Source organism: Sylvia atricapilla, chromosome 11 (assembly GCF_009819655.1).
Source record: "Sylvia atricapilla isolate bSylAtr1 chromosome 11, bSylAtr1.pri, whole genome shotgun sequence".
Lineage (NCBI taxonomy): Eukaryota > Metazoa > Chordata > Aves > Passeriformes > Sylviidae > Sylvia > Sylvia atricapilla.
This window is the reverse complement of record NC_089150.1, coordinates 14,736,130-14,759,625: the sequence shown is the minus strand read 5'-3', so window position 1 is coordinate 14,759,625 and position 23,496 is coordinate 14,736,130. Positions and strand designations below refer to the sequence as shown.

Sequence of the window (23,496 nt, the reverse complement as noted above, 5' to 3'; positions counted from 1 at the left end):
CAACCAGAGCGGGCAGGGGTCACCTGGGCCCTGGGCTGAAGGCCGGGGGTCGCCGGTGGAAGTACCCGGGGTGGGGCAGCAGAATGAGCAAGGTGGGGCCAGGCACGGCGCCCCACTCCCAGCATTTGGAGATGTCGTATCTGGGAGACGGTTTCGGTTTTTCAGCGGAGCCGAAGCCTCACAAAGCCGCCGACTCGCCGGGGCTCGGCTCCCCGCAGACCCCGCCGCCCCGGGCCGCCCCCCGCCGCGGCAGACAAAGAAGGGACGGCACTTATTTATCCGCCTCCTTCCCGGGACCGGCGGGAGGGCGGTGGGCTGCGGAGGTGCGGCGAGCCACGGGCGGGCCGGCCCGGCTCCGAGGGGCACCGCCTGCGCCCCGCAACAAAGGGCCGGAGCAGGAGGTGAGCGGCGGGGGCGGCGCCGGGGCTCGAACCTGCGGCCAGGGGCGGGGGGCGTGGCCGGGGGGCGCGGCCATGCAAACGACGCCCCCCGCGGCGGGCCCGCAACGGGGCCCAGTGGGGGCCGGGCCCCGCCCGGTGCCCGCCCCGCCCCGCCCGGCGCTCACGGGCCGGGGCCGCGGCTGCAGTCGCGGCCGAGAGATGGCGGGGGGCCGCGGGACCCCGGCGCGGCGCTGAGCCCCGCCGCCCTCCTCAGCGCCCGGCTGCCGCCGGGACCCCCGCGGAGGTAAGAGCGGCGGCGGGCGGCGGAGCGGATGCCCGGCGCGGGGGGCGCCCCGGGAAAACTTTCCGCCGCTCGGAACTCGCGCGTGTGGGTCCCCCGCGCTGCGACTTGCCGGTGAACCGGGCAGGTGGGGCTTGGGCCGGTGCCGGCGGTGCGCTGCTGGGACCCCGTCCCCGAGCTGGCGGCGGCACCGGCTGCGTTGGGGGACCCCCGCTCCCCGCGTCGCAGCGGGGTTATAGCGAGACGGGGGGACCCTGCCGGTTCCCCTTCTCCCGGGAGCCGCGGCTGGGCAGGCGCGCCCCGCTCCCGCTCGGGGCGGGAGGACTGTCGCAGGGGGACGGGGGCTGGTGGGGAGCTCCCGGGCATGGGGGTTGCGGTAGGGCTCGGCGGCGAGCGGGTGCCCGGGGACACACACACGCCGTAGAACGCCCGGCGCCCTGGAGCAGGCTGCCGGAGCCCGCCCCGGTGGGACGCCGAAGCCCGATGGGACACCGAGCCCCGGCGGGACCCCGCGCCCCGGCGGGCCGGAGCTGCGCGGAGGACGCCCGGGCGGGGGGCGCAGGGGACAGCCGGCGCTCCCTGGGGACAGGCCAGGCGTTCCAGAGCGCAAAGTTGTGCAAAGTTATTTACCGGGCGCGCGGGGCCGCGCTGGACGTTTTGCGTTATTGTATTATGTTATGTTATTCTTTTTTTTTTTTTTTTCCTATTTTCCCCCCCCTTCCCACTGATGGCATCGCGCGCCGTGGCCGGAGGTGGGCCAGGCTCCCCTCCCGCTGCCTATCCTGCCTCTATTGCTTTTCCCTCCCAAAATGTTTCCTGCTCTCTCCCGAGGCCACGGGGAGCAGGCGTGCAGGCAGCCCTACCCCCGAGCCCCCCGGGGTACTCCCGAGGCGTCCCCTCAGCCGTCTTTGGGGGTTCGATCCCCAAAAGGAGCCCCTGTTCCAGACGAGAAAACCTTTGCCTAATTACTCGGGCTCGCCGGCGCTGGGTTGACCAGCCTGGGGAAGGGGGGATAAAGCCGAGTGGGATTTTGATCTTCCTGCGGCAGCAGAAGCAATGGCCAAACTTTAATTGCTAAAAAACCCCTCCAAGCCCAGACGGCCCGGGGGCTGGAGGGCAGGAATGTGGCTGCTCTCCCCTGGAGTTCTCAGTTTCCCCGGAGTGCAGATGACCCTGGAAATGGAGATTTCCTGGCCAAGGTGCACTCCAGTGGCCCGTTTCCCGTTTTGCTTCCTTGGAATTTGCCTTTCCCAGCCGGGTCTGGGTGCCCCCCACTCACCGCCGGCCCTTTCCCCTCTCCTCGCCCTGCGCTTGCTGCGCTCCCCTCCTCTCCCTCTTTTCCTTTGTTTGCCATCTCGCTCCCTGTCTCTGACGCGTACGCCGCTCCATCCAAATGCAATAGTAGGATTTGCCAGAATTATTTCCTAAAGCTGCCGGGGAGAGGGGGGGGAGGTTTGGATGGAGGGGGGTTATTTAACTGCAACCAACTGGAGTTTTGGCTGGTGGAGGAATTGGGGGTGCAGGCTGTCCCGGCCTGGCGCTGGTGGGAAAGGCAGAGCCTGGGAATGGGTGGGAGAAGGGGGAAGGCAGCCTGAAAAGGGACCGAATACCAGTACAATGGAGCGGAGCTGGGTGTGCTCAGGGGCAGAAGAGCAAATTGTAATATTTACTGACCCCAAAGGCAAGAAGGAGAAAAAAATTACGCAGCCCCAGGGAACAGTGGTGCCACCACACTCGGGGTCTTGCCCTGCTGTTGGTGACCGTGCTGCTGCCCTTGCCCTGCTTGGGGCTGGGGCTGGTGGTGAGGGTGCTGTGCACTGCAAGAGAAGCCAGCCAGACCACCCAGGTGGGGTGTGGGATTGCCCCCCTTACAGCTCAGCATCTTTCTCTGGGGTGCTCCAAAGGTTCCCAGCCATCTGTCCAGCTTCTTTGGGTGTGCCTGTCCCCTCTGGGGCTGTGTGGCAGAAGCTGGCAGAGCCCTGGAGGGCATGGCTTCATGGGGGTGTCACGGTGGGGACCCCTATTCCCACAGAGCTGAGCCCCTTTGGCTGGGCTGGCTGGACACTCCTCAGATGCCTGAGCCCACCCAGATACCGTGGTATAGTGCATCCCACCCAGGCATGGAGCTCCCTGGGGACATGAGGGGTTTCCCACTGTGAGCCTCCTCCCAAATCCTGCCTGGAGTGCCCTGGAGACCCCCAGGAGGGTGCTGCCTCGGGAGAGGGGCCTGACCCAGGGGATGGTGTGTCCAGGAGGGGCAGTGGGGTGTGCGGGGGGCACTGTGCACTGTGCCGTGCTGGGGTGCGTGTGTGGCTTGCTGGAGGCAGCTTGGCGGACTCCGCTCAGTGCCGGAGCCCCAGGGAGTCCAGCTGCCTGGCACACAGGCAGGGCTTTTTTTCTTTCCTTCTTCTTTTTCTTCCTCTTTTATTTATGAAAAAAAAAAATCCTTTTTTTTTTTTTTTTTTTTTTTTTTTTTTTTTTTTGTACGTTCTTGGAATAATGAAGTCCAGATTTCCTTCATGTTGGAAAGATTTGATCCCAGCTCTGCTTGCTGTGGCTTTGCTGGGGGCTGGGAGGAGAGGTGGGGAGGCAAGGGCTGAGAGTGGGACCCCTTTGGGTGCCAGGGCAGGGGTAGCCAGCCCAGCAGGGTGCTGGGGATGCTGCAGCTGAGAGGGGGTGTGAGGAGGGATGGAGGGATGCTCCTCACCTGGCCAAGGCTCGCCAGCCGGGGTGGAGGAGGGTGCTGCAATGGCTCTCGCTGCGCTTGCCTCACCCTGCATGCTCACCAGGGGGGTGAGGCTGTGGGCCCCCGATTTGTGGCCCCCGCCCCGCAGTCTGCGGAGTGGAGTTCAGCCTCCCGGGGCTGGATTCCAGTCCTCCCTGGAGGATGCTGCGTGCCAGCGGGTGATGGAGAGCGGGACGTGGGGCTTGTACCCCTCAGGGGAGTGGTGGGTGCAGTGAACTGACATCCCTCCCACGTGTGCCCTCCTTGGCAGGCTCTGCTCCCCCAGACTCCCCTCGACCTCGGCGCCCAGGCGTGTGCCCACCATGCCCGTGGTCGGTGTCCTCCTCTGGGCCACCCTGCTGACTCTGGGCTGGCGGGCTGCCCATCCCAAGGACCACGGCTTCGCTACCCCCAGGGTCCAGCTCTCCTTCAAAGGTAAGAGTCTGCTTGTTGGAGTGGGGGGCAGGGTGGGACCCCAAGATGGAAGGAACCATGAGCACCCCAGCACACGCTCCTTCTCCTCCTCTCTCGGGGGGCAGCAGCAATCTGCACCCTCAGAGATCTCCATGGGGATCCATATTCAGGTGTGGCTGAGCTCCCAGTCTGCACCAGCACACGCAGCCTTGGGGGGCTGGTAGCCTGCCTAGTCCCCCCAGTACGCTTCCTGTTGTGGGTGGGTGGCTCCCTCCATCTGGCAAAGCTGGGTGCTGAGGTGTGGGAAGCCCCCGGCAGCACCCCGATTCCAGACAGCAGCTTGACGCCGCCCCGACCCCCCCAGCTGGTATTAACGCCTGGGAGCTGGCAGGGAGCCGGGAGAGGCAGGAGGGGAGGGTGCTGGGTGGGGGGAAGGGGCTTAACCCTTTCGTACCGGGGCTGCTTAGCCCACCCAGCCACTCTAGGAGCTGTAGGGGAACCCCTGGGTGAGCTTTGGGGTGCACATTGGTGGAGGGGTTTGTCGTGAGCTCCTGTTCTGAGGTTGCTGAGCAGGGCAGGCTGGGGCTGATGAGACAGGTCCCAGGGCTGCAAACCTTGAGAAGCGGAACAGAAATTGTTCCTGCTGGGGGCTTGCCTGCTTGGATGTGTGTCAGGAGGTGACAGACACGAGGAATCTCACGTCTGCCTCCCCTTGGGGTCTGCGGGAGAGCTGGGGCTGTGTTGCCTGTGCCCCTCCTTTGCTCTCCCACTGTGCCTTTGCCCTCTGGTCACCTGCTGAACCTGTGAGCCCAAGGCTGTGGTGGCAGAACTGATGGTGAGCACAGCAGAGGCAGGCAGGAGGGCCTGGGGGCGCTGACAGCAAACGCGGTGAAGCAGCAATAGCCATGGGTGTTACAGGCTGGTCTTGACAGAAAAAATGGCTGGTATGAAGAGTCTGGGGACAAGTCCAGGCTGGAAAGCAGTAAGCAAGTTCCTCCCCAGAGGCAAGCACCACTTTCCTCTCCAAACGTTTTTTTGGAGGGTTTTGGGGGCTGCTAGGGTACTTCAGCTTCTGTACAGATGCTTCTCCACCTTGGCTTAAAACACCTCTTCCTCACAGCTGTGGGGAGGGGAGGCTCCAGCAAAGTCCCAGCTGGACCTGGTACCCACTGCTATGGTGTGCTTCAGGAGTGAGATTAATTCTGGATAAGCATGGTAAAGCTTGCTGTGCCACAGGTTTTTTTAGGGGCTGTTTTGGGGTTGGTTTTTTTGGTCCCAGCTGGCTGGAGCAATGGTTCCTGGGTTCAGGATCTCCAGTCCTTCTCCCTCTTGTCAGAGGTGGTCTGGCAGGACTCCTCCTGCCCTTGCTGCCTAGAGGGGGGAATTTGTGGTGGGAGAAGGGCTGATTTGCACTGGAACATGGAGCAGAAATGCCAGCGGTGTGCTAGATCCAAGCACATCAGGGTTGGGAAGGGGTGCCACTCGGCTCTTTCCTGTCTGTACTCTTAACAAGTGTGGCAGTGGTGGAGAATTTTCCCAGGATCTTCCTCAAGGGCCAGCTAGGAGCCACACTCCAAACTGCTGGTGAGCAGCTTCCTGAGTTCATCATCTGTGTGCAGCCCCCCTCAAGCCATAGAATCATGAGATATTGACGTGATAGTGTGATAGTGACAGTGGCACGTTGTGGATGGTCCAGCCCCTTCTCTTGCCTGGAGAGGCAGAGATGATACCCAAATGCCCAGCTCCAAATCTTCCAGTGCAGCTGCAGACAGTGGGGTTGGGTGTGATGGGTCTGGGCTGGGGGCATTGGTGTGATGAGTTTGGCTGGGCTCTGCTGTCAGGGGTGGCTGTGGTGCCACAGGGGACCAGGTAGCCGTTTGTGCAGTCACAGCTTCTGGTGTTGGGGCGTGGGTCTCTAGCACAGCATCCAGAGGGCTGAAGCATCCCAATGCCAGGGTGGGATCAAGGTGGCCTCGTGGCCAGGGTGCTGGGGAAGGAGCCACCATGTCCCCAAGTGTGTCCCCTGGCGCCTTGCCTGGGCGGCCGCGCTGCCTGGAGCCCTGCCAGCTGCGGGAGCGTCTCTGGGTTTGTTTGCCTTTGCTTGTTATCGTGCGCCAGAGGTTTGTTGCAGCTCCCCGGGGCCTGCGTCATCCTCTACGGAGCCCCGGCGTCTCTGAGTGCATTTAAAAAAAATACATCTCTAAAATACTGAAGTGATAGGAAGGGGGTGGGAACTGGGCTCCCGTGTCCTGGTGCAGGGTGATGGGCCGGGCAGGGTCAGTCCTCCCCCCATCCCGTCACCCCCGTGGTCTCTTTACGTGTGTCCTCCTCTCAAGGCTTTCCTGTCCGTGTGTCGGCAGGAGGAAGGTGACCAGCATGGAAAGAACAGTGCTGGGAGCGGCTCCGGCACAGCTCCCTTTTGCCAACAGCTCTTCCCAGATCCCAGCCCAGTGCTGGCCAGAAATAGGGTGGATATTTTTAATCATCTCTGTGCTAGCAATTCACTCGTTCCCCACACTGCTGTACACATCCTGCGGCCCCCTCCGCTCCGGGCCAGGGGCTCGGGCACCAGAGAGGCTGGCCCATTCCCCACGAGCACGCAGGAGGTGATGATGATGATGATGATGGTGATTCATCCCTCCATGTCCTGCTCCCTGTCCAGCGTGGGAAAAGCATGGGGGAAGGAAGGGTGGGCTCTTGCCCCGCATCACGGCGGGAAGCCCTCGAGGTCAGGGCTCTCCGTGGGGCTTCCAAACAGGAGCCGCTCCCTGCAGTGAGGGGAACAGCCCTGCTGGCACCTCTCAGAAAAGCTGTGGCTGAGGTCCAGCCGGGGGCAGCCCTGGCTGGGAGGGGCAGGGTGAGAGGCAGGGCAGTTCCTGCGGGGGAAAAAAATGACTTTAAAAAGAATGAATTGAGCATGGAGTATCCTCTGGGCTCCACTGCCAGCCCCCTGTGTGGCCTCGCTCCTGCCTGCCTCGTGCCTCAGTTTCCCCTCCCAACCCACTGGCATCTCTGCCGGTGGCCAGGAGATACCAGTGCACTTGATCCGGGCCAGGGGGTAGCAGATGGCTGGAGAGGAGCCCGGACAGGGGACCATGTCCTGGGGGCCACCCAGGCGCCCTCCTAAGCTGCTGCAGCTGTGGGCACTGCTTGGTGACAGCAGGATGGGATAAACGGGGGTGTGAGCAGGGCCAAGGGCTTAGGGACGGCCAGTGCTGGGAATGTGCTGTGCACACTGGCGCTGTTGGTCCCCACCCTGGCGTGAGTGCCCCGTGCTGCTCCTCAGACCCCGTAAAGGTCAGGGGGATGCCACAGTCCCCTTTCCCATCCCCTAAGGGGCAGGGACATGGGGCTGAACCCTGTGACCCCTAAGAGGATTTCCTTGGCTGGGACAGTGGGGGGCTGCGGCAGGGCCACTCCACCCGCTGGGACCGGCTGCTGCTGGGGCTGAGCTCCCTGGCTCCGGCTGCGAAGCTCCATAAGCTCCTTAAACCCTCCCCCGCCAAAAAAACCCTGTGCAATTTCAGCCTCCCCAAGCCTATATCTAATAAGCTAGTTATCCCTTAAATTAACAATGCCTCTTATGGAACAGCGTGGCCCTTCCTGGGGTCCTGGCATCCTGGCATAGATGTTCTCCCTACTCCAGTGCTGCCTGGGCACAGAGCAAAGGGCCTGGAGCAGCCGCAGTTTCCACCCGGCACCGTGCCCTCCCCTCAGGGGCTGTGGAAAGAAATAATGTCCAAACATTAAACAAAGAAGCTCAAAGAGCAGTGGGTTGGGGCACCTCAGCTCAGCACTTGGCTTTTGGGGTGATTCAAGTCTTTAATTCAGAAGCCAAGCTCTTTCCTGGAGGGGATTTCATGCTGCTGGAGCATCCCCTGACCCAGCCAAGAGCCTGGTTACCACTGCAGGGTGATGCTCGATGGGGACAGGGTCCCCCCTGCCAGTGCTGCTCGCTGGGGAACATCCACACACCAGCGTTTGGAGCAGGCTGGCCCGGGAATGAATCAGCGGTTTCTGCTGAAAAATGTGGGTTTTCTTTCTTTTTATTTTTTTTTAATTGTTTTTTGGCTTGCGTCCAACCGGCCGGTCCGCGATGGCTGCGGGGAGCACCCGGCCGGCACCTCTTTGATCCCGAGGGATTTGACCTGGGCGGCTGCAGCACCTGTCCTCTGCCGCGGGTGCCGGCACGGGGCGATGCTCCGGGGGGGCTGCAGATGATCGAGGGTGGAAGGCAGCAAGCGGGAACGGGAGTCATTTCATTTTCCAAGCCCCTGCAAGGCAGCTTCGGTTTCCTCCCACCTGTGAATCGGTTAAATGGGAAAAGAGTTTGGCTGGGGGCCACGGAAACTCTCTTATTATATGTAATTAGCTTAATTACATCATAAATAACCCATCAAGGGGTAGCGGAGTGACGCTCAAACAAATTAGCAATTCTGCTTTCATCGGACGACCCACCCAGCTCTTTGATCAGCCCCAATAACAACAAATGCTTTAACCACGAGAGGGGACACATCCAACCCCCTATCCCTCTCCCGGCATTGCTCCCCATCCTTCCCCTCTGATGCGTACCCAGAAAGCTGCATCTCAAATTTCAAGTAGGGAAAAAATTTAGCAGAGAACATAATCAAAATTTGGGGCACGCTTCTAAATTTGTGGGATAAAACGCTGCAGGATGGAGATGGGATTTATCCCTGCTGTGCCAGGCTCCCTTGGGATCAGTGCTGGGCTTCTCCATCGGCATTTAAAGTGAATTCATTCTTCTCCATGCAAAGAAAAGGCTCCCGAAAGGCGCTGGCTCCATCAGCCGGGGGGGAGTTGACGGAGGGGGGGTGTAGGGGAGGCGGGAGTGCGGTTATTGAATATAAACACGCCGTGTAATTTACATGCTAATTATGTTGAATGCGCTACAAGCCCATAATTAGAATCTAATTAGGTGAGAGCGCCTGTAATTGGTTTTGGGGAATGCAGTGATGATGCACCTGGGGAGGTGACCCGCTCGGGTCGTAACGGTGTTAACTCTTCATGCTGGTGTCCTGGTGATGTATTGGGGGGAGCCGGGGAGGATTTGGGGGGCTGGGGTGGAGTGAAGAGTCCCTCGGGGTGCTCGATTTATCGAGAACCCCCAGATTCTCCCTTTTGCTTTAGAGATCGGTAATGGATAGGGACCACTCACCCCTGCCCGATGAGGGCCAGTGGTGACAGCCAGCAATGGTGGACAGCTGCTGGAGCCGGGAATGCAGCCCGAAATTGGCTGGGGGAATTTGCAGGGGGAATTCGGCTTTGCGGAGCATGCAATCGGGTGGTGGTGCCGCGGGCAGAGCATCGCATCGCACCTTGCTGCCAGCCCTTGGGCTCCTAGCCGCCGGCATCGCTGGAGGGCGCAGGGTAATTACAGCTCAGTGCCCAAGGACACAAAACGATTCCGGGCAGGAGAGTCCCGGGGGGCTCGGTGGGGGCTCGGCGGAATGCTGTAAGGGGACGGTCCCCAGGGAGGCCACCCTGGCTGTGATGCCGAGCGGCTCCTGGCTCCGGTGCTCGGCAATTAAAATAGGATTAGGCTCCCGGCCAGCCGGGGAAGCTCTGCCGGTGCCGGGATTGGCGATGGCGAAGCAGGAGGGAATCTGCTCGTTGGGGCGCGTCGGCTAATGAGCCGGCTCCTCCAGCCCGGCCGGGGCCTCTGCCCCACTCCATCCCCAGGGGCACGCCATGGCTGCTGGGGGCGGCCTTGGGGACACAGTGACTCTGGGGGATTAGGCAGTGCGAGGTTTGGGAGGTCAGAGGTTGTGGCAGGGTCTTGCCCGCCCTGCCATCGTCTTTGGAGAGGGCGTTCCGGGGCAGCGGTCCGTCACCGCCCTGCTTTGGGAGTGTCCCCTCTGATCGCTGGGCCGTGGGGGGGTTGAACGGGGCCCCCCGTGGGGGGCCAAGGCCCTTTGTGCTACTCGACCTGTCCCTTGCCAAGTCCTGGAGACACCCATCCTGATATATGTGGGATATTAGGGGCTGTCACTGACATGGAATCCTCCACCACCAAGTGTCCTGGCGTTCCAGGGTCTCTGGGCTGTTGGTGCTGGCATCCTCAGGCTGGGCAGGGATGGCGGATGAGGGGCTGTCCTGGCATGGGGGCTCCTGTCCGGTTTAATTGCTATCCCTGTCTCTGCCTGCTGCAGGTGTCTGTGTCCTGAGTGGGAAACGTGGGCATGCAGTTCCATCTTTGGCAGCTGGAGACAAGCTCTTCTGCTCTGCCTGTGTCATTCACTGCCAGAGTCACCCTGCCCTTTCCTCGCTCCCAAGCTCTGGTCCCCAGCAACACCAGCATCGCACTGAGGGAGGCACCAGCACACACACAGTGTGGGGCACACACCGGTACACACACGGTGTATGGGCCGGTGGTGCAGCTTCAGGACATAGCACAGGCAGGGACCAGACCCAGTGTGCCATGGCACAGTCAGGGACCATTACAGGACAGGCTGGGGACGCCATGGGTGGCATGTGAGCCAACACCAGCAACAGGGAGCATCTGGAGCCCAGATGGGCCAGGCAGGAGGAGGAGCCTGCTGTGGATGTGTGGCTCTCTGGCCCCCCATCCTTGGCGCTGTTCCACTGCACCTCTGCCGTGGCCCTGTTGCCTGCAGCCCACATTCCAGCCTCTCCACATGCCCACTGTGCTCGTCCTGTCTGTCCAGCCCTGGCAGACAGGCAGGTCCCCAAGCTGGGGAAGGTTCCTGTCACATCCCATGACTCCATTTCCCGCAGCCGACTCTGACGGGTTCCCACACTGTGTGTGTGCACTGGCCTCACTGCCACGGCTGAGCAGTGCCAGAGGCTGTGCAGGAGCCCCACTGCGGGACTGGGGAGCACCACTGCCAGCCGTGGGACAGAGGGGCTGCCCCGACTGGGAAGGGACCCTGGGGGCACCTGTGGGACATTCCAGTCCGTTGTGCAGCCGGGAGGTCAGGGAGATCTGCAGGCACTCGGCCTCTCAGTGGGAAGGGAAGCTGCCTGCTGGAGCCCTGCCCAGCGCTGCCTGGAAGCCCGTGCGATGCTTCCTGATGCTGACCTGCAGGACCTTGCTCCACTCCTCCCCAGGAAGTGGGGTCCCCAGAGCTGCTCCCAGTGCCTGCACAAGGCACCCCTCTGCATGGAGGTGAGGGTGCTCACTGGATCAGCGTACCATGGATTTGGCATCCGGTGGCTGTTGGCGGCATCCAAAGAGGATGATAATGCCAAAGGGCATGGCATCTGGGGCAGATGGCATCCCGTGAGGGTGACAACCAATGGCTGAGGATGGCATCTGATGGTGGTTGTGGCATCCAGAGAGAGTGACACCTTTTAAAAGAGTGGCATCTCCAAAAGGGTTGGCTTCAGAGACTGATGGCGTCATGTGGAGGTGGCACCCAATGACTGTTGATGGCTTCCTAAGAGAGCAGCACCTCCAAAAGGAAACATATGGGGAAGACGATGTCCCGTGGGGATGGCATCTGATGGGTTGTAGTGGTATCCAAAGAGATGGCATGCAGGGCATATGTCATCCCATGGAGGTGGCATCTGATATTTGGGGGTGGTATCCAAAGGGGGTGACATCTTCAAGGGGAGTGGCACCTCCAAAGAGTGGCATTTCCAAAGAGGCAGCCTCCAGGGCAGATTGTATCCTGTTGGGGCAGAGTGCTCTGTCTTACTCATGCCCTGGTCCCTGCTGCGTGGTTCTTGGCACTGGCCCACATCATCTGCAGCACTTCTGCCTTCCATCTGGCTGCCTCATTGCACTTGTGAATATTCATGACCCTCATTATCCTCTTTCACTCCTTGCTCCCACACTTAGGCTAAAAATAACTTTCCAAGGGGGGATGGGGTGTGCAAGGGCGGAGGAGAGGCTCATCATCTCCCCTGGAGCTGGTTCCTTGGGGTCCCAGTTCTCCCATCCTAGGAGCCAGAGGCTTGGCTGGAACATGGGGTCACAGTACAGGAAGGCGATGATGCTGGAAGTTTTAGGAGCTGTGGCCTCTAGGAGGCTGTGGCTCTCTGCCACAGCCTCCTGCCCCATCTCAATGACAACCTGCACTCCCTGCTGTGGGGTGCTGGATCTCCTGAGCCCAAGTTCTGATGATTTCTCTTCTGGCCACTGTTGGCTGTCCCAACTGGCCATGAGCATCTCTGTCATTGTCCCTTGTCCTGCAGAGGGGTGGCAGTATCATGGTGCTCATGGAGTAGAAACCTCTTCTCGTGGGATGTCCTCCAGCTGGGCCCACACTTGGACTCAGGGATGACAGTGGCAAAGACAGGGGTCCCTGGAGTACTGACACCTTCCCCTTTCCCCCCATAGAGCTGAAGGCAACGGGCACAGCACACTTTTTCAACTTCCTCCTCAACTCCAGTGACTACCGCATCCTGCTGAAGGACGAGGACCACGACCGCATGTATGTGGGCAGCAAGGACTACGTCCTCTCGCTGGACCTGCACGACATCAACCGCGAGCCCCTCATCGTAAGCTGCCAGCACAGGGCAGGGGGGCAGCAGGTGGAAGGGGGTGATTGGACACTTGGGGGACCTTTCGGATGCCAGAGCAAGAGCTCGATGGGCATCACTGGTGCTGGTGGGAAAGTGGTGGGTCCCGGTGGGAGTCCTGGTCTCCCCTGGGTTGATGTTTCCACAGATCCATTGGCCTGCATCCCAGCAGAGGATCGAGGAGTGCATCCTGTCAGGCAAGAATAGCAATGTGAGTAACCACTATGAACCCTCTTCTGGCAGTGAAGTGGAGCTGGTGCCTGGCACTGGAGGGGGATTAACGTCCCTGTATCCTGCTCTGGAAAAGCCATCACCTAGCATGTACAGCTGTGTCAAGATGAGGTGGCACTGCAGAGTGTTGCAGTGTCCTGTCACCCAGTCTGTTCTAGCCAGGCAGGTCCTGGAGAGCTTTCTGGGCAAGTAGGAGGCCAAGCTCCCTATTCTGCTTCTTCCTACCAGCCAGGGCTGGGCCCTCCAGCTTGCTGGCTCGTGGCCCATGCCAACTTCTGATCCATGCTGTCCCATGCCACATGCCATCCAATGATCTGTTTCATCCCGTGCCCACACCAACATGGCCCCACCACAATCCATAGCCCCCTGCTTGGGTTGACACATTCTGCTCTGCTTCCCAGGGAGAATGCGGCAACTTTATCCGCCTGATCCAGCCCTGGAACCGGACACACCTCTACGTGTGTGGCACTGGCGCCTACAACCCCATCTGTGCCTTTGTCAACCGCGGGCGCAAAGCCCAGGTGAGGGGCGGGAGGGATGGGGCTGCTGAGCTGGTGTCTGGCACGGCGGTGCTGGCACAGCCACCAGGGGACTGCAGTGGGGTGGGCGCTTGGCTCAGCTCTGCTGGCTGCCGGGGGAGGTTGGGGGCTGAAGGCTGTGGGCAAGGGCAGGCTGGGGGTGACCATGGCTAACAGTGTTGTGCTGCTGAGCGGGGCCAAGCCATCTCCACAGACCAAGGACTTCTCTTCACGCTGGAACTTGGCTGTACTCTGATGGCAGCTTCCACACAACGTACTCTCTCACCCTGCTGGCTGCAGCCACTGCTGGATCTGCGCTGGGATGAGGGACATGTCAACCCAGCTTCCTGCTTGCTTCCAGGCTGCTGAGCCCCTCACTGTAGATTCCAAGGATGCCAGCACCGGTGCTGCACAGGGAGAACCGTGCAGGGATTGTGCCATCATATGTGGCCATGTCAGCAACACCCCCGGATGGATGTCACCCAGCACCAAGGACCACGACATGCAGTGAGAAGGTGGCATCAAAGCTGCATGCCGCCAGGCAGGATGTGTGGCAGACAGAGGAGCATTTTCAGGACAGCCCTGGGAGGGAACCAGTCTCTGCAAGTAGCAGCATGAGTATTCCAGGGGTCCCAAGCCCTGTGGAGGCATCCGTCCCCTCCACACTGGAGTGACAGGTCCCGGGCTGTGTCTTCTCCTGAGGCTGGAGAGGGAGCCAGCAGCCCAAACTGAGGGAGGATCACGGCGCTGGATATGGAGGATGGGCATCTGCCTCAGAGCCCGCAAGCCTGGCCTGGGCACTGAGAGAGAGGGATGCTGCTCAGACCATTCCAAATTGGGATTGGATAGGGACTGAACTGGGGAGCGGCGATATATGAAGAGGACCTGGGATGCTAGCACAGTTGAGGACAGCACTAGTTTTCCAGCAGAGTTAGTGGCAGTGTGGAAGTGTTCCAGTGACCCCATCATGCTAATCACTTTGGTGCTGAGGCATTGCTCACCAGTGCAGGAGGAACAAGGTGGCAGGTGCCAGTTTTGAGCCCCAAGGTGTGAGCCCAGCCTGACTGGCTGTGGGCAGCCATCTCTCCACTCTCTCCTATCCCTTGCTAGGGCACCCCAGTTCTGTGGGAGAGAGCAGGATCCATCCTGGAGAAGCTCCTGCTAGGGGCCAGCCCAGCCTGGAGCATCAAGGAACCCAGGGGGACAGCAGTGCTGCTGCTCAATGGGCATCCATCACCCCAGCTCTTGGAGTCCCCTGCTCACCCCTGCCCTGGGGGGTCCTTCTCCTGCTGGCGCTAACTCTCTGCCCTGCTCCTTTTCCCCAGGGGTTTCCGCCGAGCCAGCCGGGAGGCCGGGAAAGCAGATCCACCGACAGCCCCCTCAGCCCGAGACCAGCACAAAGCAAGGTGGGAACCGGTCTGGGAGCCCGCCGCAGCCGTGCCCACTTGTCCACAGGGGCACTCCAGAGCCGCGGGCTCCTTCGTCCCACTGGCATGCTTCTGACCCCTGGGCCGGGCGCCCCGTGCCGTGGGCATCCCCACCATCCCCTTCCCTCCCAGCACAGCATCTCCCGGCCACCGGCCTGGCGTTGGCTTTCCTTCTCTCACTAACTCCTTCCTTCTAGTCCATGTAGGATCTCCCCCATGGGGGACACTGTCAGGGATGGTGGCTCTTCACCCACCGTGACTTTGCCTGACTCCAGGCTTGCTGTGTCCCTTGGAAATGGGATCATGTGTCAGCAGAGCCACAGAGCTCGGGATGATTCAGGGGAGGATGCCGAAGTGATGTACAGAAGAGGTGTTTGGGTAGGGCCTACAGAAACATTACTGAGAAGCTGCTTTACCTTGCCCCAGGAAGGTCTTGTGTCATCCTGGCAGGCAAATGCTCTCAGGGAGGTGACAGGATCCCCAGCTTCTGGGAACACCTCAGTGTGCAGCCCACCCTGACAGTGTCACCTCTCCCCTCCGGACTAACATGGGTCAGTGCATGGACTGGGGAGCATGGGGGACATGGGCACCCCAGTGCAGCCTGGGGCTCCCCCAGCTCCTCGTGTGGTCAGGGACCAAGGTTGATGCTTGACAGTGAGCATCTCCCCAACTCTGGGCAGGTCCTGCTGCCAATTCCCCACTGCCAGCTGGGAAAATGCCATTGCTGTTTTAGCCTCCTCAGGTCACCCCAGTTCCTCTTTTGCTGCTGAGGAGGTGGTGTGTGTCCTAGCAGGAGCTCCCTGGGGGCTGCCAGCATGTGCTTCCTGGCAGCTCTGGTGCATTTCAAGGTGCATTAGCTGATCAGCACCAGCCCCACAATGGCTGCCGTGTTGTCTGACCAGGAGGGTGAGATCATGGAGCCAGTGCCAGGGCTATGCTGGAGAGAGTGTTCATCCATGTGAGGTGTTTGCCCACTTTAGGAGCAGGGCCAGCATTGGGCAGAGGTGTTTGTGATGGTGATGGTAGCACAGACTGCGCAGCGCAGTGATGTGGATGGTGAAACATGCTCATCTCGGCCTGGGTGCCCCAGGAGGAGCAAACTCTCCTGTGGGAGATGCCCACGGTGAGCTCCCAGCCCCTCACCCCCTCTTCCCAGAGCCAGGGCTCCACCAGGACCCTGATGGCCTCTCTGTTGGCTGTCACCATGTCCATCACCCATGTGCCAAACCCAGAGTACCGGGCCAGTGGGCATCTGCCCAGTTTGGTTGCTTAAGGTCTCCCCCATGCCCAGGCTCCCCACGGATACTCTGTGCTGCTGCTTTGTCTCAGCTGAAGGTGGTCCCTATGCCAGGGTGAGGAGTGACCTGGCTGGACCAGCCTGTTCCTGTGTGCCCCCAGCCAGCACTGGCAGAGGATTTTGAATGTGCCTCCAGAGGCAGTGTGGGTCTCAGTCCTGACTGGGAACATGTGATGGTGCCAGGGATGGGCACAGGGAAGGCAGAAGTGACAGTAGGGAGACATCCCACAGAGCAGACACAGCATCTCACCGTGTGAAGAAAAGCGCTGGAAAATGGTCCTGGGCGAGAGAAGTACAGTGGGTCCATCAGCCGAGCTGTGCCGAGCTGTGCCGAGGTGTGCTGCAGGCCAAACCCTGCCTGCTGAGGCTGCTGGAACTGTGTGACCTTGCTGGGCAAGCGACAGTGTGCAGCACAGCCAGCTGGATTGAAGAGACAGTCAGAGGAGATTTTTTCCTAGACCTGGGGGATGGATGCCCCACTTCAGCCTGGTGGCTCAGCCAAGTTGCCAAGTGGTGGAGGCATGGAGAAGCACCCAGCATCTTTGGAGGAGTCACTCACAGGAGCTTCAGCTTCTCAGGAGACCTGCAGACAGACCCCTTGTGTGGTCCATCCACATCTGTCCTCGCTGTTGTGCATCATCCTGGAGGAGGCTGCCTCTCCTGGTGGGCTTTGGGAGCTGTCAGGTGAATGGAGGAGTGAAAGACTAACCAGCTGCTCTATTTGCTTCCTTCTCCAGGATTATATCTTCTACCTGGAGCCAGACAAGCTGGAGTCTGGCAAGGGGAAGTGTTCCTATGACCCCAAAGTAGACACCGTCTCTGCATTAATAAGTGAGTCCTGTGGCTTCCTGGTGCCAGTGTGTCCTGCACTGGGCAAAGGGAATATGCAGGTGGGATGGAACAACTGCTCCCACCAGGAGCAGAGTTCCAGCTCCACCATCCCTGCTGGCTTCAGCTCGCCAGGCACCTGGCCCAGCAGAGGTGGGGATCGTGGTTACAGACCAGTGCCAGCTTCCAGAACTCGGGATGGTCACAGGCAGTGGCTCTTGGTTGCCTGGTGGCTACCAACCAAATCTGGGGCTGGCAGTTGAAGAAGGTGGGTGGACGGGATGAGGTGGGGATTCCAGGCTGACCTCTGCCCTCTGCAGATGAAGAGCTTTATGCTGGTGTCTACATCGACTTCATGGGCACGGACGCAGCCATCTTCCGCACCATGGGCAAGCAGACAGCCATGAGGACAGACCAGTACAATTCCCGCTGGCTCAATGGTGAGTTCGGGGGTCACTGGCCCAGATGCCCTGGGGACCTCATTGCTCCAGCCCTAGAAATGAGAGTGTCATGTGGTACTGCATCCTTCTGCCAGAACAGAGACAGAGCCAGCATGAGAAGGTGGATTGGGTGGGTGGATTGATGGATGGATGCAACCATGCATTGTCCATGCAATTGACAGCTGACAGGTGAATGGATGGACAGAAAACGGATGGATGGATGAATTGATGATGGATGGATGGATGGATTGATGATGGATGGATGAATTGATGATGGATGGATGATGGATGAATTGATCATGGATGGATGCATGGTGGATGGATGATGGATGGATGGGTGGATGGATGGATGAATGTGAAGGCACAAGAGCAGGGATAGCTGTGTGGGCAGTGACAGACATGCCTGGAGCTTTGCTGAGCAGTGGGAGCAGATTGGTGAGAGATGGGGCTGGCTCTGCTGGTGTCAGTGCATGGGTTTCTGCAGCACTGAGATGTCAACCATGTTGCCTGCAGTCTGTGACCCCGAACGTTCATTCTGCCCCGCTCAGAGCACCCCTGCCTGCGGGGCAGCAGCTGAGTAAACAGAGCAGAGCAGATGGGAGGATCCTGCCGGGCCAGGGAGCCAGCGGGGTGGTAACCTGAAGAGGGGGAGCTGTCAGCACAGGCTGGGCACCGGCTGATGGATGGCAGGGAGAAGCTTCCTGAGAAACTTCCATGCTGTGTGGTTCCTTCCTGGAGGGAAGACTGGTTCCCACCACCTTGCTTGTAGAGCTGGTGTATCTCTTCAATCTGTGGGCCTCAGGAATGCTCCCAGGGAACCCAGGAATGTTCCCAGGGACACCAGAGGGGGGCTCAGCATCCTGCTATGGCATGGAGCAGGGGTGCCACTGGGCTGATGGTGCCATGCTGTGCTGTGTGATTGCAGACCCAGCCTTTGTCCGTGCCCAGCTCATCCCTGACAGCAGCGAGAGGAATGATGACAAACTCTACTTCTTCTTCCGAGAGAAGTCGGCTGATGCCCCACTGAGTCCTGGGGTCTATTCCCGCATCGGGCGCATCTGCCTGGTAGGTGTAGCAGAGGACAGGCAGGGAAGTGGGCAGGGGGGCAGGCAGAGCTGAGCACAGAGGTCTCACTGTTGCAGAATGACGACGGGGGCCACTGCTGCCTTGTGAACAAGTGGAGCACCTTCCTGAAGGCCCGGCTTGTCTGCTCTGTGCCGGGACCCGATGGAATTGAAACACACTTCGATGAGCTCCGTGAGTGTGAGAGGAAAGGGATGGGAGACTTCTCTAGCCCCTGGAGGCTTGGGGGGCACCCTGAGCAGAGCTGGGGACACCCCTGCTGCCCTCTGCCTCTTGCTCTTCCATGGGTAACTGCCCTGCCTGTACCCTGATGTCCCTGCCCACTTTCCCTATGGTGACGCCTCCATCTTTCTGTCCCAAGAGGACGTCTTCATCCAGCAGACTCAGGACACCAAGAACCCTGTTATCTACGCTGTGTTCTCTGCTTCGGGGTGAGTGCTGACCCTCCTGGCACCGTGCAGGAGAGAAGGGGGTCTCAGCTGGGTGGGTGTCCTGACAATGCCATGACAAAGGGTGGCAGCAGGTCCTTCCCCCCAGGTCAGTCTTCAAAGGCTCTGCTGTGTGTGTCTACTCGATGGCTGACATCCGCATGGTCTTCAACGGGCCCTTTGCCCACAAGGAAGGACCCAACTACCAGTGGATGCCCTACACAGGAAAAATGCCCTACCCCCGTCCTGGCACTGTAAGTATTCCCCAGGCACCACGAGGAGGTGAGCCAGTGCCTGCCGGGCAGACAGCACCCTCAGACCTGTGCTCTGGTACCGACTCACCAAGCCCTGGTGATGTGTGTGCCACAGTGCCCTGGGGGGACCTTCACCCCATCCATGAAGTCGACCAAGGACTACCCTGACGAAGTGATCAACTTCATGCGCGCGCACCCGCTGATGTACCACGCCGTGTACCCCACGCACCGCCAGCCACTGGTGGTCCGCACCAATGTCAACTACCGCTTCACCACCGTGGCCGTGGACCAGGTGGACGCAGCAGACGGGCGCTATGAGGTGCTTTTCCTGGGCACAGGTACCCACGCCGCGCACCGCGGGGAACGCAGCATGCTCCGGCGCGGCCCCGGAGGGCACGGGCACCACCAGGGCTGGCCAGAGCACGGTGCCCTCCACCGCTAGAGTGGGGTGGGGGGCTGAGACTGCCCCCCTGAGATCCCTGCCCCTCCTCAAGGCTCCAGACTCTTCTTTCCCTGTCCCGATGCCATCTCACACACCCTGCTGTCCTACCTCATCCTTCCCTTAGCCCAGCTCCTATCCCTGAAGCCAGTGATCCAGCATGATACTTTCCATCCTGGGGATTCTGCCATGCAGCCTGGTCTTCCCCATGTCCTGGTACCTGTTCCAGAGGCCTCATCATCCAGCCATATCCTTTCCTGACCTTAGCACCCATCCAATGTGCTTCCTATTGCCCATGCTAAGCCCAGCATCTTCCAGCCTTGTGCCTTTCCTGCCCAGTTGCCCATCCCAGAGGCACTGACATCCAGCCCTGTACTTACCAGATCTCAGTGCCCATCCTGGGGGCACTATCATTCAGGCCAGTGCTTCCCTTGCTCTTAATGTGCATCCCAGAGCCCCTATGATCCATCCTGGGATCATTCTCCAGCCCTGGTGCATGTCCCCATGCTGCTCTGGGCACTCTTTGGCACTCCGGTGGCGCTCTCTAGACACAGGTGGTTACCTGAGCTGGCATGCTCCACCCCAGACATAGCTACCTGCCACAGCAGGAGAGAGATGGGGATGGGCCTGGGGGATCCTTCCTTCCCACAGCCCCAGCAGGGACCCCCTTCACAGACAGGGAGGGCATGGGTGCCCAGGGGTAGCACTGAGCACCTGGGCACTATGATGTCTTGCAGATCGGGGCACCGTGCAGAAGGTCATTGTGCTTCCCCGGGATGACATGGAGACAGAGGAGCTCATGCTGGAGGAGATTGAAGTGTTCAGGGTAAGAGCTGGCATGTCCTCCACTCTCTGCTGAGTGTTCTTGACCCAGCCGCCCCACCCCTTGGAACAGCAGCCAGCCCCTTGAGACATCAGGCAGTCTTCTGTGACACCAGCTGCCTCTTGGCCAGCTCTGGAGGGACTCCAAGCTCTGGTCCTCCTGTCTGCTGCCCACTCACATCTCCCCCTGCCTGCTCTGCCTGCTCCAGCTGCCTGTGGGGGGTCTGGGGTGCCCACCCCAGGGCTGTAGCATCAGTCCAAGCAGTTATCCCTCCATGTTGTTCATTCCTGCTCTTGTCCAGGTGCCAGCACCCATCAAGACGATGACCATCTCCTCCAAGAGGGTGAGTCATAGCATGTGGCAGGGGACTGGGTGGGCAGATCCTATCCTGGGCCCAGCTGTGGCATTGCCCAGCATCACCACAGCACCGAAATAGGTGGTTCTCAGAGGCCCTAATGCAGTAGGGATGAGGTAGTATCTCACCCTGTCCTCTTTGTCCCCAACAGCAACAGCTCTATGTGTCCTCGGCTGTAGGCGTGACCCACCTGGCCCTGCACCGCTGTGACGTGTACGGGGAAGCCTGTGCTGACTGCTGCCTGGCCCGGGATCCCTACTGTGCCTGGGATGGTAGCGCCTGCACCCGCTACTCCGCCTCCTCCAAGAGGTACAGGGTGGGGCAGGGACAGGGGCAGGGAGGGACCCCCCAGCCACAGGCTCCCCCTCTCACCTCTCACTTCCCCACAGGCGGAGCCGGCGGCAGGACGTCCGGCACGGCAACCCCATCCGGCAGTGCCGTGGCTACAACTCCAATGGTGAGTGGGGTCTGGGGCAAGGCCTTGCAGTGGGGGGCACCTGGGAGGGGAGGCTGAGGGCACAGGGCTGGAGCTGGGGACACGGGGATTCCTTGGTGGGTTGATGGTTTTGTGGGTGGATGTATGGGAAGATACATGTATGAACGCGTGAGTGGGTGGATGAGTGGGTATTAGGGAGGAAGATGAACACAGATGAATGGATACATTGGGGATGAGAGCAAGCAGACGAATGGGTTGGTTCATGGATGGATGGGGGGATGGATACATTGGGGAGTAGGATGAACATGGATAGATGGATGGATATGTTGAGGAGGAGATTGAACAGATTCAAAGGGGTGGATAGAGGAATAAATGCATGGCTGGCTGGCTGGATGAATGAATTGACACCCACGCTTAGAGATGGAGTGGGCAGGGGAGAAGTGCAGTGGGGTGGGGGTAACCTGGCTGCCCCCCTGCAGCTAACAAGAACACTGTGGAGGCCGTGCAGTACGGGGTGGAGGGCAGCACAGCCTTCCTGGAGTGCCAGCCCCGCTCACCCCAGGCCAGCATCAAGTGGCTGCTGCAGAAGGACAACAGCGACCGGCGGAAAGAGGTAGGGCAGGGCACTGCTCCGGGGGTGCCGGGGGTGCCCGGTGCCATCCAGCTGAGCCGTGCCTCCTCTCTCCCCCAGCTGCGGGTGGAGGGCCGGGTGCTGCGCACGGAGCAGGGCTTGCTGCTGCGTGCCCTCCAGCTCAGCGACAGCGGCCTCTACTCCTGCACCGCCACCGAGAACAACTTCAAGCACACGGTGACCAAGGTGCAGCTCCGCGTCCTCAGCAGCCGCGCCGTTCACGCCGTGCTGGTCCAGGCCGAGACCCCGCCCGGCCTGCCGGGTGCCCCCACTCCGCGCTACCAGGACCTGCTGCAGCTCCTCACCCAGCCCGAAATGGGACTCCTGGACCAGTACTGCCAGGGCTACTGGCGGCACACGGCCGCCAGCCCCCCGCAGCTGCTGGCTGGCCTCAAAGCCAAGGAGCAGCAAGACCAGAAGAAGCCTCGAAACCGCCGGAATCACCAGCCAGAGACCTATGGGCATACATGAAACCATCATCAGGGACTTTGCTAGCACAGTGGTCTATTTTTCCCCCCTTTTAATATTAAAAATATCTATAAATAAATATATATATATATATATATACATCCACGCACACACACACGCAGACACACGCGCTCCCCCCTCCCACAGGAGGTGGTACTTATTTGTAGGCTGTACATAGTCACTGGGATGGTGCTACCCCCACCTCCCAGCCCCAGGGAGAAGCAAGGACCCCTGGGGCAGAAACCTCTGAGATGGCTGCTGCCAGCATCACTGTCTTCTCCACGGGTCACTGCAGCCACTCTCCCACACAGCTGGGGCATGACACTGTGCTGGGGGATGGATGTCCTGGTGTGGGAGGGGGTGATACTCTGGGGAGGGCAGCGGGGGAGGTGGTGCCAGCCAAGGTCTTCCCACTGCAAGCTGGGCATGGCCATCAGAGCTTCGTGCCTGTTTCCCCATGGGGTTACGGAGGAGCAAGTGCTTTCTGTGGGGAAGCTGTAGACCACCAGGCAAGCTGAGGAGGAGGGGTGAGGGTACACGGCTCTGTCTCCTCTCTGGGGGTTTGGCAGGGGTGAGACAGGACCTCAAGGTAGGACTGAAGTGTTCAGGCAATAGTGGGGGCTTGGCTCCATGGTCTCTGGATGGAGAAGGGAAGGAGAAGGGGCCATGCTGGTGCAAAACCTCGAGCAGCTGCTGGTGCTTGGTGACAGTGGCACCCAGAGATGTTTGGGGTACCCAGCCCATCAGCCACCCTCTTGTGGCACCCCAGTGCGTGTGGAGGGTTGTAAATAGTTGTACATGGGAAACACAGGGGTGACCAGGGCTGAGTGCTCCCTGCTGCAGCCAGGGGGACTCCCAAATAAACACTGGCTTTGGGACAGACGTGGGCGCCTGCGTGTGCTCTGTAGGGGATGGACCCACCACGTAATCCCCTGAGCCCTGCCAGGGCACAGAGGGCTGCCCCTGGGAGAGCAGTGGGTCACTGGGGGGCAGGACAGGGGGTTATGGGGAGGAGCAGCAGTGGGTGGTATTGCTGGATGTTGGGGTACCCTGGGCTGGGCTGGTGGCTGGGACCAGCACTGGCTGTTGCTGGAGGCACTGAGAGCACTCAGACTCGCTACTGGCAGCACAGGAAAGTACTGGGGACACTGAGGAAAGTACTAGGGCACCAGGATATGATACTGGGAGCTGGTACTTGGTAGTACTAGGGGCATGGAGCAGGGGAGAAACTTTACAGAGGGCACTGAGGGTGGTAGTGGATGATGCTGGGAGCACTTTGATACAGGGGTGGTACCAAGCTCCTCTGAGTAGTTCCAGGAAGCACTGGGGTCAGTGCTAAAAGGTCCTGAGTGTTATCAGAGATAGTACTGGGCAGTACTGGGAGGACTAGGAGAAATACTGAGGCATTAGGATTTGGTAGTAGGAGCTGGTACTTGGTGATACTGGGGGCAGTGGTACAGAAGTGCTAATGGTTCTGTAGGGGTGGCTGGAGGTTGTAGTGGGCCATACTGGG

At 60.3% G+C, this 23,496-nt stretch overlaps 1 protein-coding gene across 2 annotated transcripts; it reads left to right on the top strand.

Moving 5' to 3' along the window:
- The first annotated feature begins 560 nt into the window (after positions 1 to 560).
- SEMA3F (semaphorin 3F) lies at positions 561 to 22,238 on the top strand. Of its 2 annotated transcripts, XM_066326781.1 has the most exons (19): positions 561 to 684; positions 3,678 to 3,841; positions 12,144 to 12,304; positions 12,474 to 12,536; positions 12,958 to 13,077; positions 14,400 to 14,480; positions 16,536 to 16,629; positions 16,947 to 17,066; positions 17,992 to 18,131; positions 18,209 to 18,323; positions 18,511 to 18,580; positions 18,687 to 18,831; positions 18,947 to 19,169; positions 20,008 to 20,096; positions 20,395 to 20,436; positions 20,600 to 20,757; positions 20,838 to 20,905; positions 21,364 to 21,497; positions 21,576 to 22,238. In XM_066326781.1, the coding sequence occupies exons 2-19, from the start codon at positions 3,730 to 3,732 to the stop codon at positions 21,984 to 21,986; spliced, it is 2,346 nt and encodes a 781-aa protein (XP_066182878.1). In that variant the 5' UTR covers positions 561 to 684; positions 3,678 to 3,729; the 3' UTR covers positions 21,987 to 22,238. The 2 variants fall into 2 exon arrangements, with proteins under 2 accessions (XP_066182878.1, XP_066182879.1); XM_066326782.1 differs by lacking the exon at positions 14,400 to 14,480.
- The last annotated feature ends 1,258 nt before the right edge of the window (positions 22,239 to 23,496 follow it).

Bases quoted from the DNA above. Each gene is read 5' to 3' on its own strand.
- SEMA3F (XM_066326781.1), top strand. From the start codon at position 3,730: ATGCCCGTGGTCGGTGTCCTCCTCTGGGCCACCCTGCTGACTCTGGGC. The intron at 16,630-16,946 runs GTGAGTCCTGTG...TGCCCTCTGCAG, and splicing joins CACCGTCTCTGCATTAATAA to ATGAAGAGCTTTATGCTGGT. The intron at 18,132-18,208 runs GTAGGTGTAGCA...TCACTGTTGCAG, and splicing joins GCATCGGGCGCATCTGCCTG to AATGACGACGGGGGCCACTG.